At 51.3% G+C, this 19493-nt stretch overlaps 2 protein-coding genes across 3 annotated transcripts in view; both read left to right on the plus strand.

Annotated features, from left to right (window-relative positions):
* Positions 1–19493, plus strand: part of DGCR2 (DiGeorge syndrome critical region gene 2) — a 130803-nt gene that overhangs the window by 18513 nt on the left and 92797 nt on the right. The window contains exon 1 of one of the 2 annotated variants that reach the window (XM_066259886.1): positions 1401–1489. The exons of the other annotated variant lie outside the window; for it this stretch is intronic. Coding sequence (XP_066115983.1) covers positions 1411–1489 — 79 coding nt within the window. The 5' untranslated portion in view covers positions 1401–1410. Of the gene's footprint in view, positions 1–1400; positions 1490–19493 lie in introns of those variants that run through there. 2 annotated transcript variants of the gene reach the window in all.
* On the plus strand, positions 1351–19222 carry LOC136325451 (splicing factor ESS-2 homolog). The gene is made up of 10 exons (XM_066259891.1): positions 1351–1489; positions 11691–11859; positions 11941–12042; positions 14195–14364; positions 14476–14593; positions 14902–15035; positions 15665–15767; positions 17698–17807; positions 18095–18210; positions 18669–19222. Exons 2-10 carry the CDS (start codon positions 11793–11795, stop codon positions 18946–18948), a joined length of 1200 nt encoding a protein of 399 aa, XP_066115988.1. The 5' UTR covers positions 1351–1489; positions 11691–11792; the 3' UTR covers positions 18949–19222.

The raw sequence follows: 19493 nt of genomic DNA on the forward strand, positions 1-19493 counted from the left end.
ATTACTTATTGCTAACTTAGTCCTCGCTGAAGGTTAAGGTTTTTAGGAATTAAGAATTTTGATTAGTTAGAAAGGAACTGTATGGTTTTGATAATAGAAGGTATAAGGTGTAGAGGTACTTTTGAAAAGGAAAGGAAAAAGTAAGTTGTTATGAAGGCCAGTTATTTCTGGATAAGAAAGTGCATAAAAGTTGAAGGTTTGTGTAAGTTGCAGAAGGTTTGTGCAAGTTGTAAGAAGTTAGTACAGAGAAGAAAAATGCAAGGCAGAAAGAAATTAGTTCGTAAAGCTTGTAGTACTAAGGGCACACTATCAGCATGCCAGAACATACTAGGGAGGACCCCTGACCCAATTAGCTTATAGCTACAGCTAAAGTAGAAAATTCTCATGAGCCCCAGCCTTATACCATTCTCCCCACTGATGAAGAATCAAGGGTTTGATTTATGCCCAAAAGAGATGGGGGAATGTTAGTTTCAGGGAGTACTGATATGCTGGGGCTGCCAAGAGTGTAACTATTGAAGGAACAGGGAGTGCTGACAAGGTCCCTGTGACACCGAGAACAGAGTTCAGATGAGTCAGAGACCCTTATCAGAAGTTTATGTTTGAAATTCTCCACTGAGCAATTCACCCCCCCCATAACTGCGCACGACCTCCCTAGCCAATAGCTGACAGCCACATCAGCTTCTGTATAATGCTTGCTCAACCTAGATAGCCACCCTATAAAAAGGAGTTTTTTTAGAAGCTCGGGGCTGCAGTGTTCCCCTGTGTGGGTTACCTGCAGTCCCTGCGCAGGTTTGCGGGGCTTCAGTGTTCCCCTGCGTGGGTTACCTGCAGTCCCTGTGCAGGTTTGCAATAAAACTTATAAAATTCACTTTGTGTCTGCTGTGCTCTCTTGCTGGGATGTAACAGTCCCATTGCCCCTCTCCTACCGCCCCTGCCCTGAGCCCTACCGCTGATTCCACTACAAAGCCCCACCTCTCTGTTTAGCCAATGGCACACCTCACTTCTTAAGTCCTGCCTTTCCGTTGGGCCCGCCCCTCGCCGTCCAGACCTTAGACCTCGCCCCTTTCGGGCACTAATGACCAGGCTCCGCCTCAGCTCGGCCAATGGTCCATACGCACTGGGATTGCGCAGACCCCGCCCCTCTTCTCGGCGCTCATTGGCCAGCGCCGGCACTAAGGGCGGGAGGCGGTGCGTCGCGGAGCCGAGCAGGACGGCCGCCATCTTGCGCGGAGCCGGAGTTGGAATCTCAGGTTGCGGGCGAGAGGGACCGAGAGCCCCTGGCCAAGTCGGAGTCCTCTCCCGCTGCCTCTCTACACCCGGCTTCGGCCCGACTCCCGACCCTCAGCCAGGCCCGGTCCGGCCTCCCTACGGGGTCAAGCGGCCGCCTCGGGGACGATGAACGGAGGATAAATGGTGCCCAAGGCAGACAGCGGTGCCTTTCTGCTGCTCTTCCTGCTCGTGCTCACCGTCACCGAGCCGCTACGAGCAGGTGCGCGCGCAGAGTGTGCAGCCGGGCGGCCAGGGGCGAGGCGGGCGGGGCCGGGGTCGCCCGGACCTCCCTCCACCTGGCAGGCCGCGTCCGGGCAGGACGCCGGCTGAGGCCTGCCTGCGGGCCGCCGCGTCTCTCGCCCCGGACCGTGCACCTCCGGGACCATGCCTTGAGTTTACCTGGTTCCGAGCGCTTCTTGCACCATGGAACTTTGTTTTCGATGGATGTTGACCTTGGGTCCACGATCGTGAAGCAGTACATGCTTTGAGGTTGACGTGACGGAGATTGATGGAGTCCTCTCGCCTAGGACCTGCGCCCTGGGCGCGAGCTCTTTGCTAGTCCAGCGGCTGTGATTAGGCTGGAGTGTTGGGGGTAGAGAGCAGCTCGTGGAGGCACCTAGTTTCTCTTGCAGTGGGTTGGTGCCAAGCGTCTCAACCCTGGAAATCCGTCGGCTAGAAGGCGGTAGCCGTGTCGTTTGTTGTCACTCAGGTGTTACACTTGAGAAGTACTCAGTTCAGAGAGCGGCCCCGAGGAGGTGCTAGGAGGTCGCTCAGCATCGCGCGCGGGGGTGGGGGGTGGGGCTGAGGCAGAGACTGACGCGCTGCCCCGCAGGTGTGTTTCAGCCCTAGGAACCTGGACAGTGCCTGGTACTTAAGACTACTCTTTGTATGTGATGATTAAATGCTTTCAGAACTCCCGTTGGAACTGTGTGTCTATAAAAAAAAAGTCTGTGTAGGGGGAAATGGATTCAGAATCAAAGCAGCTTAAGGCCCCAGACAATTTTTATTTGTTCCTGGAGGACCACTCCTCTGAACTACAGCAAAAAAATAGAATCTCCAAGTGCAGGACCTATTTATTTATCTAACAGGCACAGGAGATGTAATGCTGGATGCTCACAGTGCCCCTTAAAGGGGATTGTGAAAATGATTTTTTTAAAAATAAGCAGGGAAATAAGAAACTTTTAGGTCAAAGAAAATGAATTGTGCACATATACACATTCATTTTATAACAGTACAGTTGAAAAGTATGGTTCTTAGGTTTTTGGGTTTTTTTTAGTGCAGAAAGGGGTACATGAAGGTAGAAGTGCCTAGGGCCTCTTCTGTAAGCACTGTCAGGCCTCAGTGGGTAAAGGCAGGCTGGGGAGCAGAGCCCTGTGTGGCCCTCCACCATGCCCTAGCCTGGCTCCTTCCACCCCAGACACACTGAACCTCTGGATTCCGTAGTGCCTACCTAGTGGCCAAGGCCCTGGGCCCGCACTCAACCTGGAGTCTTTCCAGTGATACTTCTCTGGGCTCCCTGAGTAGAGCTGGTTGCTCATTGCTTTTAGATGTTCTCTTGGCAGCAGGGTGACTGGTTCTGAGATAGCCTTGGTAGGATGGAGACCAGGAAAAGGCCTACCTGTCTAGGAGGGTACTGTATAGGCTCTTGGGGACCAGACCCAATGGACTATGGGTTGTGATTATGGTAAGTCCTTTAGAAAACATGTCTACTTCTGTAGAAAGGTGAGACATTATCCTGTTCTGGCTCCTGGGTCTCAGTTTTGCACATCAAGTGACTGGACCCTGGGGGGTGAACCCATGCATCCTGCATACCTATCTTCCTTGGGGTGCCTCTGGTTCCAGATTCAGCATCTCTTGCCTGACGATAGAGGTGACCAATGTCCCCAGCTCCTTTTCTCTCTGTCCACATATCCTGCCAGCTGGCCAGCAGCTATTCAGCAAGTGTCTGAGTGCTTGGTGCCTGCCCATCCCTAGGGATGCTCAAATGGAGAGAATAAACCCCTCCCTCTGGGGGTGCCCTTTAGGTGTGGAAGGACAGACAAGGTATAAATCAGTCCATTAAGTGTGGGAGCCCAGGCAGGTAGCAGAGGTGGCCGACCATATGTATCTTTGAAGCAGGGGCGGGCTTCTTCATGGAATATATCCTGCTTAGGTCTGTGTTGGGGCATGGAAGCATCTCTGGCAGAGGAAGTAAACTTACTCTTTTTATTCCACTATTCTTTAGAACTTCATAGCGGCCCCCAGTGGTGTATTGACTTGCCCTCCAAAATTGGGGAAATCCAATTGGCTCCCTGACTTTGGGCGGTGAGGGCACATCTCACTTTGGGTCGAGTGTTCTTGTGTGCCAAGTGTGCTCTCTGTCCTTCCAGGCAGGAGTCTGCTGGCTGGCACTTTCTGGTCTTCGCCTGCATTCTTTCTGTTGGGTTCCTGACTTAGACTTATACTTGGGGGTGTGAGGAAGGCACCAGTTAGAACGTGTTTCCTGGGAAGGAGGCAGGCTGGCAGGCGAGTGCGGAGGGTCCTCTGATTTCTGCCAGATGGAACCCTTGAGGACTGGAACCAAGCCACTTTTGGCTACTCTCTTATGCAGGCTAGGGTGTGAGGCCTTTCACAGAGTGGGATCAATGGGCAACACAAGAGTGCAGAACTTGACTTTTCACCAAAGTTTCTTCGAGCATTGTCCCTATATGCCAAGGTTGTAGGTTCAATTCTTGGTCAGGGCATATGCAAGAATCAACCAAAGAATGAATAAATAAGTGAAACATTAAGTCGATATTTCTCTCTTTCTCTCTTCCCTTTCTTCTCTCTCTAAAATCAATAAAAAAGATTAAAAAAAATAAAATGAATGTCTGATTGAGGATGTGTTACATGTCAGGTACTGTAGTACCACCACATATGTTGATTAATTTTACTCTCAGGTAGCCCTCTGAAGTATATATCGTTATTAGCTCCATTTACAGATGGGGAAGTTTGAATATGGAGATCTCATCAAGCTAAGTGACTGGAATGAGATTGAGTCCTAGAATTCTGGCCTGACTCCAACATAAACCCTTCCCAGGGTTTTGTGTATGTCCTGCCTGCTGTCTTGACCCCTTGCTGTGGAGCCCCAGTCTACTTCTCTTCTGATGGACCCAGTGGTTTACCAGGTGGGATGCTGAGGCTTACTCCATCTGAGTACCCTGATCTGAGGGTTAGAACCAACCCTCCTCCAAAATTCCTTCTGTGGTTAACCATAATGACCAACAGAGATGTGCATTATGTCTACCAGGGGTGTGGTGAGAATGAAAGGTTGGAGCTCTCTGCCAAAGGGTGACAAATGAGCATTTTAGGGGCCACTGACTAGGGAATCATCTCACTGACCCTTTATCTGTACAGGGAATGCAGCATCAATTACTGATTCTAGCCTGACCAGGCGGTGGTGCAGTGGATAGAGCATCAGCCTAGGATGCTGAGGACTCAGGTTCAAAACTGCAAGGTCATTGGTCTGACCACAGACCCACCAGCTTGAGTGTGGGGTTGCCAGCTTCCCGATGGTCAGTGGCTTGAGCAAGGGGTTACTGGCTTGGCTAGAGCCCTGCAGTCAAGGCACATATGAGAAAGCAATGAACAGCTAAGATGCTGCAACTATGAGTTGATGCTTCTTATCTCTCTCCCTCTCTTTTTCTTGCTAAAACAAACAAACAAACAAAAAAACAAACAATTGCTGATTCTAAAACTGTTTTTCTAGCATCGACAATGAAAGAAAATCATGCCATTGTTTCAGCCACAGCTTCATCCAGAGTGACCCCACCATGCATAGCTGAGAAAACATTTACCTTTACCGAGTGAACACAGTCTCAGCTGAGGTCTCCAGCCCTATAAAAGGCTTGTGCTTGCCTGACCTGTGGTGGCGCAGTGGATACAGCGTTGACCTGGAAATGCTGAGGTTTCCGGTTCAAAACCCTGGGCTTGCCTGGTCAAGGCACATATGAGAGTTTATGCTTCTAGCTCCTCCCCACCTTCTTCCCACCTTCTCTCTCTGTCTCTCTCTCCTCTCTCTCCCTCTCTGTCTCTCTCCCTTTCTCTCTCCTCTCTAAAATGAATAAATAAAATTTTAAAAAAAAGGTTGTGCTTGGCCAGGCCGCTTGGTGAGGTAGCAGGACTATAGAGCTGTGTTCTTTAGGAGAAGGGAAGCTGGCTGGAAGAGTCAGGTGACTTGTATAAGGTCACATAGCTGAGCTGGTAAGCAGCATAGCTGGGTTTCAAACCCAGGTAAGCTGGCTCTTAGTTCAGGGTTCCTTCCCCTTGGCCATTAGGAACTATGAGAGGCCTGCTGGGTATGCTGGACTGGTAAGTCCTCAGTGAGCTGAGAGGTGGCTGCAGTACCATGCAGGTTAACAAATAGGAAGTGTGTGAATATTTTATAAGCAGAAAAGTGGCTAACGTGCTTTCTGAGTTTGGAGCTCTTTATTCCATAGCCTATCACACTATAGAACTTGCCCTGCTAGCAAACTGGGCTTTGGGCTTTACAATTTCATTATTTTTTTTTTTTTCAGGGACAGAGAGAGAGAAGGACAGATAGGGACTGACATACAGGGTCGGAGAGAGATGAGAAGCATCAATCATTAGTTTTTCATTGCGCGTTGCAACACCTTAGTCGTTCATTGATTGCTTTCTCATATGTGCCTTGACCGCGGGCCTTCAGCAGACCGAGTAACCCCTTGCTGGAGCCAGCTACCTTGGGTTCAAGCTGGTGGGCTTTTTTGCTCAAACCAGATGAGCCCGCGCTCAAGCCAGAGACCTCGGGATCTCGAACCTGGGTCCTCTGCATCCCAGTCCGATGCTCTATCCACTGCGCCACTGCCTGGTCAGGCCAGGCACTTCCCTCTTAACCTCCGTTCCCAGCCTGGTTTATCCTCTTCGTTCTCAGCTGCCACATTTACATCTCCAGCTAAGGCCTTTCCTCTGAGCTATATATTTATGTCCAACTGTCCCTTTGACTACTCTACCTGGAAGCTCCTCTAAGTCACTTTGTCCTGGGAAGGTGACCTCTTCTGTGCACACCAGGTGCATGAACCAGAGGGCAGACAACCACCGCACTCCCAGACCCGCCAGACACAGGCCAACAGCAAGTTGATCTCACTTCCCAAAAACAATCCCAGAATCTACCTTCTTCCTAGCTTCAAATTGCACCAACCTGGTGAAAATCTCCATCATCATTGCAATCACTTCCAGTCTTGTGATCTCTGTCCACTCTGGTTCCTCTTTACTTTGTTCTGCGTAAAGTCTGCAAGTCTGAACCTGCCTCTCCCCTGCCCCGAGCAATCCAAGGGCTTCCATTGCCCCCACAGAAAAGAAAAAACTCACCATGACCTACAAGATCCCACCCCGTGCAGCCTGGCCTGCCGCTCTGGCACCATGTCACACCTCACTGCTCTTTGTACTCTGTATATCCAAAGGTCTTCCTCTTCTGGCTGCTAGGCCTGTGCCCATGCTTTTTCCTGTACACCTGATCAATGCCTGTTTCTCTTTTGGATCTGCAATCACATCCTGCTCAGGAAAGCTTCCCCTGACTGCCCCTAGATAGCAGCCCTCAAGTACAAACTTTTCTTGCTTCTGTCAACTGGAGTTCTAAACTTGTTCATGGGATGACCTAACCAGAGTCTGTCTTCCTCACTGGACTGTCAGCTCTTTGAGAGCAGGAGCCATTACCATGGATACCCTGGTGGATAAAGGAATGACTGTCTATTGTACTAAATCATTCTGGGGCAAAATTTACTTGTTTGACATAATTCACAATCTCCTTTTGGGTAGAAATGATCAGTCCTGAAAAATGCTTAGGTAGTTTCTGGTCCATTTCAATGAAAATTAATGCTATTCTGGGAAGCCCACTCTGGCAGTTAAGGTCCTGATATTTTTTAAAAATGTTCATTGATTTTAGAGAGAGTAAGGGGGAGAAGGAGAGAGAGACAGGAATATGGATCTGTTCCCATATGTTCGACCCAGGCTCGAACGAGCAACCTACCAACTGAGCCATTTGATTCGGGTGGGATCTGATCATTTTTAACCAGACATTTCTTTATTAAAACATCGTATTTTTCTTTCTTCCTTCCTTTTCTTTCTCTTCTCTTCTTCCTAACTTCCATTCTAAATTTATTGATTTAGGAGCAAAGGAGGAGGGGGAAAGAAAGAGACAGAAACTCTGATCTGTTCCTATATGTACCCTGACTGAGGGCCCAATTGGCAACCTCTGCATCTCTGGATGACTGACCAACCCAGCTATCTTGCCAGGGCATATTTTTCTTTTTTCAAAAACTTGTCTCGAGGAGACAAGATGGCGCCGGAGTAGGCAGATGTACCAACATCTACCTCCCAGAACCAAAGTGGATTACAAACTAATTTTATGAACTATCATCTGGACAAACCAACTTTGGACTAAACTAAGAGGACTCTTCAACCAAAGAACACTGAACAAGCCACACCGAGACTGCTTAGTGTATCCCAAGGTTCTCTTTACCATGCCACAGTCGCAGAGCTCCAGGTCAAAGCAACCTGGTCTCATCTCTCCAGGCAGAGGAGAACAGAAGCTCCATATCCACGCATGCTGCAAATGGCTTTTCCAGTCTACCTGAATCATTACCAGCTAGAAGCAGTGGTCATTGGGACTTGGACATGAGCTGCAAACTGTAGAATGGTGACAATTCCAGTGCCATGAAAACTTTTCCTGGATGTGAACTTTTCCTGGACTCCTGATTCCTGTGACAGCTCCTAACAGACTGAACTGTGGTTGGGTTGCATTTTTCAGGGATTTGGCATGGTGATGGGGCCAACTTGGACTTGGTGAACATGTTAAGGACACTACTCTTTTATGGATTCTTGCTGTATTGGCCAAGAGTTTGCTTAAAGGCTTTTAATCGCTGTAAAAAAAAAAATAGAAGACTGGATAAAGAAGATGGGGCACATATACACCATGGTATACTATTCAACTAGAATAAGTGATGACATCGTATCACTTACAGCAGAATGGTGGAATCTTGATAACATTATGCAGAGTGAAATAAGTGAATTAGAAAAAAACAAGAACTGCAGGATTCCATACATTGGTGGGACATAAAAACGAGACTAAGAGACATGGATAGGAGTGGGGTGGTTACGGGGTTGTGGTGAGGGGAGGGTTGGAGGGGGAGGGGGAGGGGGAGGGGGAGGGGTACAAAGAAAACTGGATAGAGGGTGACAGAGGATGATCTCTCTTTGGGTGATCGGTATGCAACAGAACTAAATGACAAGATACCCTGGAAATGTTTTCTTTGAATGTATGTACCCTGATTTATTGATGTCACCCCATTAAAATAAAAATTTATTTATTAAAAAAAAAGAAAAAGGAAAACACTGTGGTGGTACAATGGGTAAAGCATCGACCTGGAACTCTGAGGTCTCTGGTTAGAAACCCTGGGCTCGCCCAGTCAAGGCACAAAGGAGAAGCAACAGCTATGAGTTGATGCTTCCTGCTCCTACCCCACCACCTTTCTCTCCTCTCTCTTTCTAAAATCAGTAAATAAAATAAAAAAAATGATTTTAAGTAAAAAACAAAAACAAACAAAAAAAAACTTGTCTCGCCTGACCAGGTGGTGGCGCAGTGGATAGAGCGTCGGACTGGAATGAGGAAAGACCCAATTTGAGACCCCGAGGTCACCAGCTTGAATGCGGGCTCATCTGGCTTGAGCAAAAAGCTCACCAGCTTAATTGGACCCAAGGTCGCTGGCTTGAGCAAGGGGTTACTCGGTCTGCTGAAGACCCGCTGTCAAGGCATATATGAGAAAGCAATCAATGAACAACTAAGGTGTCGCAATGAAAAACTGATGATTGATTCTTCTCATCTCTCTCTGTTCCTGTTTATTCCTCTCTCTGATTCTCTCTGTCCTTGTAAAAACAACCCAAAAACAAACAAACAAAAACCTTGTCTTAGCCCTGTTGGGTTGGCTCAGCAGTAGAGCTTCGGCCCATCGTGTAGAAGTCCCAGGTTTGATTCCCAGCCAAGGCACACAGGAGAAGAGCCCATCTGCTTCTCCACCCTTCTCCCTCTCCTTCCCCTCTGTCTCTCTCTTCTCTTCTCTAGCCAAGGCTACATGGGAGCAAAGCTAGCCCCAGCACTGAGGACTGCTCCATGGACTCCACCTCAGGGCTAGAATGGCTGTGATTGCAGTGGAGCAACTCCCCAGAGGGGCTGAGCATCGCCCCCTTGTGGGCATGCTGGGTGGATCCCTGTCGGGCACTTGTTGAGAGTCTGTCTGTCTGCGCGCCCCACTTTTCATTTTGGAAAAATATAAAAAAACAAAAAAAAAGGGCAGAAACTTGTCTTAGGGCGTAACCAGGCAATGGCGCAGTGGATAGAGTGTTGGACTGGGACATGGAGGACGCAGGTTCGAAACCCCGAGGTCACCAACTTGAGCACGGGCTCATCTGGTTTGAGCAAGGCTCAACAGCTTGAGTCCAAGGTTCCTGGCTTGAGTAAGGGGTCAGGTCACTCGGTATGCTGTAGCCCCCAGTTAAGGCACATATGAGAAAGCAATCAACGAACAGCTAAGGTGCCACAATGAAGAACTAATGTTTCTCATCCCTCTCCCTTCCAGTCTGTCCCTAACTGTGTCTCTGTCTCTGTCACAAAAAGAAAAATCCCCAAAAAACTTGTCTTAGGATTCTTTGCGTGCATAAAGTTCTAATAAAGGCTTTGAAACGCGTATATAATCAAATTTTTTAAAGAGTGTGTTTTTGTTAATAATATAGAAGCATACGCAGTGTTTATTTGCGAGCAATTGGAATTCCAAGGCCATACTTAGCGCAAGAACTTGTCAAGATTAGCGTGAAGGACACGCCCCTTATCCCTACTATCACAGCGCCGCCTACTGCCCACAGTCCAATTATACAAAAACAGTGCGAGGTGGGAAGAAAATTACAGTTCCCATAAGAGCAAGGGCCTGCAGTTGGGAGCGCGGATTGGCCTTTGAAACTCGAAACTTCCCCATTGGCCAACTATTGGAAGCGCCCTGTACATCTAGCATAGTCCTGCCCCTCTTACACTATGACGAGTCATTTGAGCAATCCTGGGACAGCGATGGAGACCCCCAGTGCGTCTCCCCGGGCCCTGTTGCTCCCTACCAGGTCTAGGCCCCGGAGAAAGCAGGCTGCTGGGCAGGCCCGGGTTGCGACAAGGAAGCAACGGGTCTTGGACGAGGAAGAGTATATCGAGGTAAGACCTCGGTGCGGGCGCTAGCGACTTCTGGGTTCTTCTCAGATCCCCTCCTGTACCCGCTGCGCTCACTAGGGTATCTCTTCTTAGGTCGAGGCACTCTCGTCCCCTGGAGGAGATGGATAAGCTTGAGTCCCTGCCCTTGGGGTATGGACAGTACGACAGCCAAATAAGCACAATGCAGATTAAGAGGCACAGGCTGTGTTGTCTGGGGAGAGAGGAGGTAGTTCTGCTTGTGTGTGGTAGGGAGCTAGGGAAACGAGGTTTCTATGAAAGCGTGAGGAAGGAAAGAAAAAGCGTAAGCGTGAGGAAGGTTGGTGGCAAAGAGGACTTTCTTGAGAGCAGTTAATAGCAAGTGCAAAGGCTGTGGCAGCACCTTGAAATAATAGATCTTAGTGCTACCGCAGATAGGCTGGAAGGAGGAGCTGGCACGCGATTGGTGGAGGAAGTCCACCAGTTTGGTTTGGGACTGGTTAAGTTTGCCAGGCCTCTAAGCTGTACAAGCAGGTGACATTAGTGGACAGCTGGCTGCACAGATGTGTATCTGAGGAGCAAGGCCTGGTTGGAGGTACAGATTGGGGATCTGAACTGGTGCTGGTGGTGACTGGCTGACGTCTTCCAGGTAAAGGGTTTATATTGGAAACAAAAAGTTACTGTTGGAATGAAGTTACTGTTGGTCCAGCTGCTGTAGGGCTAGCAAATGAGAATGAGAATGACCAGTTACTGAGGGGAGAGAGAAGGGCTGCATGAAAATCAGTGGAGCGTTTAGTAGCGTTAGATATTACAGCAAGGCCGCCTGTTATATTAGCCTCAGACCAGGTGGTGGCGCAGTGGATAAAGCCTCAGCCTGGGACACTGAGGAACCAGGTAGGTTCGAAACCTGGTGTTCACTGGCTTGAGTGCAGGGTCACTGGCTCAGCTCCAGCCCACCCCCCCCAGGCAGGTATGAGAAAGCAATCAATGAACAACTAAAGTGATAACAGCTACAAGTTGATGCTTCCCATCTCTTTCCCTTCCTGTCTGTCTGTCTGTCTCTCTCTCTAAAACAGAAAGAGAAATGCCCTAAGCTCTGGGGATCATTGGGCAGAGATTCGGGGCTAGGGGGTGGTGGTGATCAGCTACCTTAGCATCGTTCACTGAGAAGTGGGGGATCCAAGGTGGCAGCTCTGACTTTGATTTTGATCTCCCCTGATAGGGCCTCCAGACAGTCATCCAGAGGGACTTCTTTCCTGATGTGGAAAAGCTGCAGGCACAGAAGGAATACCTGGAGGCCGAGGAGAAAGGAAACCTGGAACAGATGCGTCAGATTGCCGTCAAGTTTGGCTCTGCTCTGGGCAAGATGTCCCGAGAGCCCCCACCACCCTGTAAGAGGACTCCTGTGATGGAAATACCTGCTGAACTGTTGCCTCAGGCTTGCTTTAATCTCCATTCCCTCTCTTCCCCAGATGTGACTCCAGCCACATTTGAAACCCCTGAGGTGCACACAGGCACTGGATTGGTGGGCCAGAAGCCCCGTGGCAGGGGCCGGGGCCTGGAAGATGGCGATGGTGAGTGAGCGGCCTCTTTCTGTCACCTGTTTGGGATTGACAGGGAATCAGTGGTCCAGAGGCAGGTCACATCTTGTACCTGAGGTGTCTCCTTGCCGAAGTGGCAACCCAGTGGGTCAAAGAGCACTGGTCTAGGAGGCAGAAGATCTAGGTCCAGTCCCAAATGTGGGCCAGTCTTCTGAGCCTCTGGTCCTTTTCCATGCTCTGGGAATCTTGCTTCCTATCTGTGTGCTGGCCTCTGACTGGTGGGTTTCATAGGCCTCAGAGGGTACCTTTTCTTGCTGTCTCCTTACGATGCCCTAGGGCCTCTGCACCTGTTTCTTCCAAGTTGGCCACTTCCCTTAAATAACAGCACAGCTCACTCCTCTTTCTCCAGGTTTCTTCTCAAATGTTACCTACTTAAGGAACTGTTCCTGACATCCCAGAAAAAAGTCACATGACCCCAGATGCTCTGTGCTTTACTGGCTTGCTTTTCTCATCAAGAGACATGACATTTAAAGAGGCATTTCTGTTTGTTTATTGTTTCTTCTTTCCACAAGAGCAAGTTCTTTTTTTTTTTTTTTTCAGAGCCAGAGAGAGGGATAGATAGGGACAGACAGACAGGAATGGAGAGAGATGAGAAGCATGAATCATCAGTTTTGTTGCGACACCTTAGTTGTTCATTGATTGCTTTCTCATGTGTGCCTTGACTGTGGGGCTACAGAAGACCGAGTAACCCTTTGCTCAAGCCAGCGACCTTGGGCTTCAAGCTGGTGAGCTTTTTTGCTCAAACCAGATGAGCCTGCGCTCAGACTGGCAACCTCGGGGTCTCGAACCTGGGTCCTACCCATCCCAGTCCAACGCTCTATCCATTGCACCACTGCTTGGTCAGGCAAGAGCAGGTTCTTGATCTTGCTTATGTTGACATATTCTGCACTGGAATATGTAGTTCATGGAATGTTGTGTGTCTTCCACAAATATGCATAGAACAAATGAGTAAGTTTTTTCAACACATTTCCTGAGTTGTGTATGATACATCTTGACTTTATGACCACATCTTTCTAGGGTAGAGCATTCAGAACCCTGTTGAACATAGGTGTACCAAATGCTACAAGATTTCCTCATGGGTTGTTCAGTGTTTTCACCAGTATTATGATGCCAGTGCCCATACAGACAGACCAGATGCTGTTCTCTATTAGGTGCTGGTCTATGGCGTGGTGTTATATGCTAACATAGTTGCCCTGTGTATTCACACAAAGATAGTGTTTTCTGCTTTAAAAGCTAATTCTTTTTGCCATTAACACAGTCCATTGTGTTATATCCTTGGAGAATGATTCTTCATTGCAGTATGGCACATAAATCACAGGCAACTTGCTGATTCTTTTTCTTTTTTTTCTTTTCTTTTTTGTGGCAGAGACAGAGCATAGATAGGGACAGACAGGCAGGAAAGGAGAGAGATGAGAAGCATCAATTCTTTGTTTTGGCTCCTCCCCACTTCTAACTTAGAGGAAAAAAAGAAAGACTATTACTAGAGTGGAAGAAGAATCTCTGCTCCTGACGGCCTTGCTGAAGTCTACACTGCCGCGCACAGTGTAGGGACACCCCTCGATGGGGATGCCACTTATGATGGCAGCTGGGGTTGTGGCCCAGTGCCTGTGAGGCCCTGTCCAGAGCACTATATCATACGGAGTCCCTGCCATCGGACCCTTCGATAGGTTGGGAGGCTTAGGTGACTGTCACCCACCGGTACCATAGGTATGAGGAAGGGAGGAGTAGTCTGGGTAAGGGAATCCCAGGGATGGAGGGAGAGCCTGGGCTTTGGAAGCAGGTAGTACAGGACTAGCATAGTTTTGTTGGGGGAAGTCCTGCTATGATCACCTGCTCTATCTCTAATGCCTTGATGGTCCCCTTCCAGTCAGATAGCACACTTCTCTTGGCTTCCAGCAGATGAGGAAAGCTCCTAAGGGCTCCCTAGGCAGTTGGGGGGGGAGGTTGATTCTGCTAATGGGTGGGGAGTTCTCTGTCAGTGTGGGCTCTCACAGACAGACCTAGGACCAGGTGTGGGGGTTCTAGCCTTGCTGGTAGGGCGTTGCAGGTCCCAGGACCGACAGACTGCAAAGTGGCATTTATGCCACTGATGGTTCTGTGTCACCCCACCTGTACCCATGAGCAGGAGAAGCAGGAGAGGAGGAGGAGAAGGAGCCCTTGCCCAGCCTGGATGACTTCCTGAGCCGGTACACAAGCGAGGACAACGCCTCCTTCCAGGAGATCATGGAGGTGGCCAAGGAGAAGAGCCGGGCACGCCATGCCTGGCTCTACCAGGCTGAGGAGGAGTTTGAGAAGGTATCCCTGGGTGCAGGGTTAGAAGCACCCTCTGTTGGGGCGGGGGAGTCCCAGAGCCAGGGCACAGTGCCTGGGGGCTCTCTGACCCTCACTTTTCCTCATGTGATGCAGAGGGAGAAAGATAATCTTGCACTCCCATCGGCAGAGCACCAAGCCATTGAGAGCAGCCAGGCCGGTGTGGAGACCTGGAAATACAAGGCCAAGAACTCGCTCATGTACTACCCAGAGGGTGAGCAGGCGGTGTGGGCGGGGCTGTGTGTTTGGATCTGGCTTTCAGAGTGTGTCTGTGTTTCTTGCATTCTGGGCCTCGGGGGGTCCTGGTCTGTCTCAGAGCAATTCGGTCTATGTGTGAGGTGAGTGAGGGAGTGAGGCCCTCCCCAGCTGTGTTCAAGTTTTGTGTTGCGGAGACTGAAGTAGGTCAGTGACTGCTTCACTCAGCGGGGAGTGACTTGTCCTCTCTTAGGACCAGAACATGGGGTGGTGATGGGACCTTCCCACCCCTCTGACACCTGCTATCCTCTCTCCTTGGTATGCCAGGCGTCCCTGATGAGGAGCAGCTATTTAAGAAGCCCCGGCAGGTGGTACATAGGAATACACGCTTCCTCAAGGACCCCTTCAGCCAGGCCCTGAGCAGGTCTCAGCTGCAGCAAGCTGCTGCCCTCAATGCCCAGGTGGGTGGTGGGAGCCAATAGCAGGCTGACTATGTAAAAATAACCTCTTTGGTCTTGGCTATCACTCTTAAATTAGGACCGTTCTTGGGCTTGGTGGAGCTCAGCAGTACAGAGGTATTTGGGCGCCTGTGTGGCAGGGTCCTGAGTCTTCTCGACCCATGTGGTCTTCCACTGGGGTGCTGTTTTGGTCAGAAACATTCTGGGGGTGTCAACTCCCTTGGGGGATAAGGGCATGAGACAGTGGCTCTGGCGGTCATGGGGTTGAAGAGTAGGAGACAGGAGGTAGAGAAATTGCTCTAGAGGCCTTTTGGGAAGAGATCAGAGCATAGGCACCCTACAGGTACCTGAAGTCAGTGGTCCCTGAAAGTACCCTGCGTGGGGTGTGGCCAAGCCTTGCCCTGCGTGGAGGTGGGGTACCGAGGGCAGCTTTCTTCTTTGGGTGCCTGCTCTGACAGGTCCTCAGGGTCTTTGCAAGGATCAGAATCCTCCCTCTCTTTCCTCAAGGGTGCTATGAGCCCCAGAGCCCTGACTCCGCCCTGCGTGGGAGGGAAGTGTTTCCACTGTGTTCCTGTGCACTTGCCCGTCTGCCAGTTGGGGCCCCCTGACACTAGCCTCTCTGCTTGTTCCAGCACAAACAGGGCAAGGTGGGCCCTGACGGCAAGGAGTTGATCCCCCAGGAATCCCCTCGAGTTGGCGGATTTGGATTTGTTGCTACCCCTTCTCCTGCCCCTGGTGAGAAATGTACCTGCTGGCCCATCTGGGGGACGGCCTGGGGAGCAGAGGCTTGGTTGGCCCTGGCCACTCTTGGCACTCCTGTAGAGTCTGCCCCTCCTCACCTTTTATGACTCAAGGACCCAGTGTCCCATCCACAAGAGCAGGGCTGGTCTTAGGCAGACTTGACCTGAGATGTGTGGGGTCTGGTCTGTTTAGCTGGGGGGTCACACTCCCTCACTCTGAGCTGGGCAGGACAAACTGAGTTTGTTGGAAGCAGGGGTGTTGGGGCTCTGATCTGCAGTTAGGGCAGTATAGTTCAGTGGGTGCCAGGCAGGCATCTTCCTAAGTGGAAGGCAAACCATTGCCTGCAGGAGGTGGGGTGCACCTGGGGCCTCAACGGGCCATGCCTGGCCTGTGCGGATTAGGCAAGATAGGCCTTGGGCAGCTGCAGGATTGTGCCTCTTTCTCAGGCTGCCCACCTCCTGCCACTAGCCTGGGCTAGGGCTGGATGTCCCCTCAGCCCTGAGGTAACGTTTTCTTGTTCTGGGTCTCACGTTAGCAGGTGTACCGTGCTTACAAACCTAAATCCACAGAGTACTGTAAGGAGGCATCTCTGGTCCTCAGCCCTGCGTCTTTTCCCACAGAAGGTATATGAACCATGGGGACAGTCTCGCAGTACACATGCTGTCCCTCTGCCCTTCCATGCGCTGGCCCTTGCACTCTAGGGAGCTGGTTGCCACGGCACAGGCTAGGTCATGTGGAAATGCCACAGGTGTGCCCAGGATCCTGGTAGACATGAGAGCTCTAGAAGTCCCTGAGTGTCTCTTGCCTTGGGGTGAAGTACCATTAGCGACCCCTAGGAGGCTTCCCTGGCCCTGTGCTAGGAAGGGGGAATGTCTGTGTGTGTGTGTAAGAGAGAGAGAGGGAGAGAGGGAGAGAGACAGATAGGGATAGATAGGAAGGAAGAGAGATGAGAAGCATCAATTCTTTGTTGCTGCACCTTAGTTGTTCATTGATTGCTTTCTCATATGTGCTTTGGGGCGGGGAGACTTCTGCAGACCATGTAACCCCTTGCTCAAGCCAGCTACCCTGGACTCAACCAGATGAGCCCACGCTCAAGCTGGTGACCTCGGGGTTTCTAACCTGGGTCCTCCGCGTCCAGTCCAACAGTCCAACACTCTATCTACTGCGCCACCTCCCGGTCAGGTGGAAGAGGGATTTTCTAACCCAGCCCAACTTCTCTAGGGAGCCCCCCTTCTCCAAACTATAATGGCCCATGTCTGTAAGGGCCTGGGCCTGCCTGGCCTTATAGTGGCTTTGATGTTTCCCTCTCAGAGGACTGAGAAGCCAGGGTTCAAAAGTCCTGGGGGCCCTGGCCGGTTGGCTCAGCGGTAGAGCGTCGGCCTAGTGTGCGGAGGACCCAGGTTCGATTCCTGGCCAGGGCACATAGGAGAAGCGCCCATTTGCTTCTGCACCCCTCCGCCGCGCCTTCCTCTCTGTCTCTCTCTTCCCCTCCCGCAGCCAAGGCTCCATTGGAGCAAAGATGGCCCGGGCGCTGGGGATGGCTCTGTGGCCTCGGCCCCAGGTGCTAGAGTGGCTCTGGTCGCAACATGGCGACACCCAGGAGGGTCGCAACATGGCGACGCCCAAGATGGGCAGAGCATCGCCCCCTGGTGGGCAGAGCGTCGCCCCCTGGTGGGCGTGCCGGGTGGATTCCGGTCGGGCGCATGCGGGAGTCTGTCTGACTGTCTCTCCCTGTTTCCAGCTTCAGAAAAAGGCAAAAAAAAAAAAAAAAAAAAAAAAAGTCCTGGGGAAGGAGAAAGGGCCAGCTAGCTGCCAGCTTTGATGGAATGTGCACGGGGTTCGAGGAGATGGCTGTGGTGGGAGGGAGGCTGCATCCTGACTTGGCTTCCCTAGCCTGAGGTGGCTGTGGGTTCTCCATCTGCAGGTGTGAACGAATCCCCACTTATGACCTGGGGGGAGGTTGAGAACACACCATTGAGAGTTGAAGGATCGGAAACCCCCTACGTGGACAGGACACCAGGGCCAGTCTTCAAGGTGGGTTGTGGTGAAGGAGCACAGGTGGGACCCCAAGTGGACTGGTGGTCTTCTGACCACTTCTGGCTCAGTGCACAGGGGCTGGCCTAACTGCCGCTGGTCAAAGTGGAGCTTTGAGAGGACCATGATGACAGGTGGGGTGGACTGGACCCTTGTGGGTGGGCAGCCAGCCTCACTGGTTGGGGACGTTTTTGCATTGTTGGGATCATGGGGGCCGTGGGAAGGGACAGCCTTCCAGCAGAAAGGGACTGCCTGGCTAATGGCAAGCTGACACACCCACTTTGTAGATCTTGGAGCCTGGCCGCAGGGAGCGTCTGGGGCTAAAGATGGCCAACGAGGCTGCTGCCAAGAACAGAGCCAAGAAGCAGGAGGCCTTGCGGAGAGTGACGGAAAACCTGGCCAGGTGAGGGGTGCTGAGCCTTGTGGGGGTTTCTTCCTGCTCCTGCTTGGACCCACCATTCACAATGTGGACATTCAGTCTGTAGGACAAGCCCAGGGGTCCTTTGATGGCTCCTGGCAGCTCTTCTGGTCCAAAGTGAAGCCCTGTATGAACTCTCTGTATCTTTGCTTCAGTCTTCTCTTAGACACATTACTAAGAGGCACCTTTAGACCTTTTGTCCCCTAGCTCCTGTCAGTCCTGTGAAAACAGCTGCCATCATTCCCCTTGGAGGAAGTTGGAGTCCACCCCAGTCCCCTAGTCAAGGCAGCATTAGCACTCGACCTCAAGTTAGGCTGGTGCTCCCAGCGCAGAATGACCACAGGTCTCCTGTGTGTCTTCTTCTAGAGTTGTGGCAGGATCTGCTGCTGGCATTGCCCCATCCAGCCTAATTTTACCTCTCTTGCTCACCGCCTCCACCCCAGTCTCACCCCCAGAGGCCTGAGCCCAGCCATGTCTCCAGCCCTGCAGCGCCTTGTAAGCAGGACAGCCAGCAAGTACACAGATCGAGCCCTGCGGGCCAGCTACACACCATCCCCAGCACGCTCAACGCACCTCAAGACCCCAGCCGGCGGGCCCCAAACCCCAACGAGCACACCAGCTCCTGGCTCTGCCACGCACACCCCCCTCAGCCAGGACCCAGCCTCCATTACGGACAACCTGCTGCAACTCCCTGCTCGGCGCAAAGCCTCAGACTTCTTCTAGGACTAGGCCTGGGCTGGGCTCATGGGAGATTCTTGGAGCCTGCAGGGCAGCTGTCCAGTCAGCAGAGAACTCCGGCCTTCTGGGGACCCATGCCCGGGCCAACAGCAGTGACTATTCCAGGAGCCACAGAAGAAAGGTGCCATGCCACAGCCAGGCTGGCACAGGACCCACCTCATGGCTCTTAGGGTGCATCCCAGGTCTCATCTGGTACTCTTTTCTATGGAACCCCTGCCCATTTCTATTTAACCGTAATTAAAGAACACATAGCCCAGTCTGTAGGGCCGTCTCTTTATCCTGCTTCCTTCACGGCCCCAAGGCCGCCCTCCTACTTGCATCGAGGTCTCAGGACTGTGGGCCTCCTGGGGAGGAAGCTGCTGTGTGGGGTGACCCTGGGAGGGCCAGGGTGTCTGGCCTTTCCTGCCACCACCTGTGTTGCTTTCTGTGGCACTGCTGTACTTCTGAACCAAGCTCACAGCATGTTGAATCCCCACTCTGTCCACCCCCACCCCGAGTTCTATTCCCCTGAGAGAGGGACAGAGCCATTG

The sequence above is a fragment of the Saccopteryx bilineata genome, chromosome 2 (genome assembly GCF_036850765.1).
Source record: "Saccopteryx bilineata isolate mSacBil1 chromosome 2, mSacBil1_pri_phased_curated, whole genome shotgun sequence".
NCBI lineage: Eukaryota > Metazoa > Chordata > Mammalia > Chiroptera > Emballonuridae > Saccopteryx > Saccopteryx bilineata.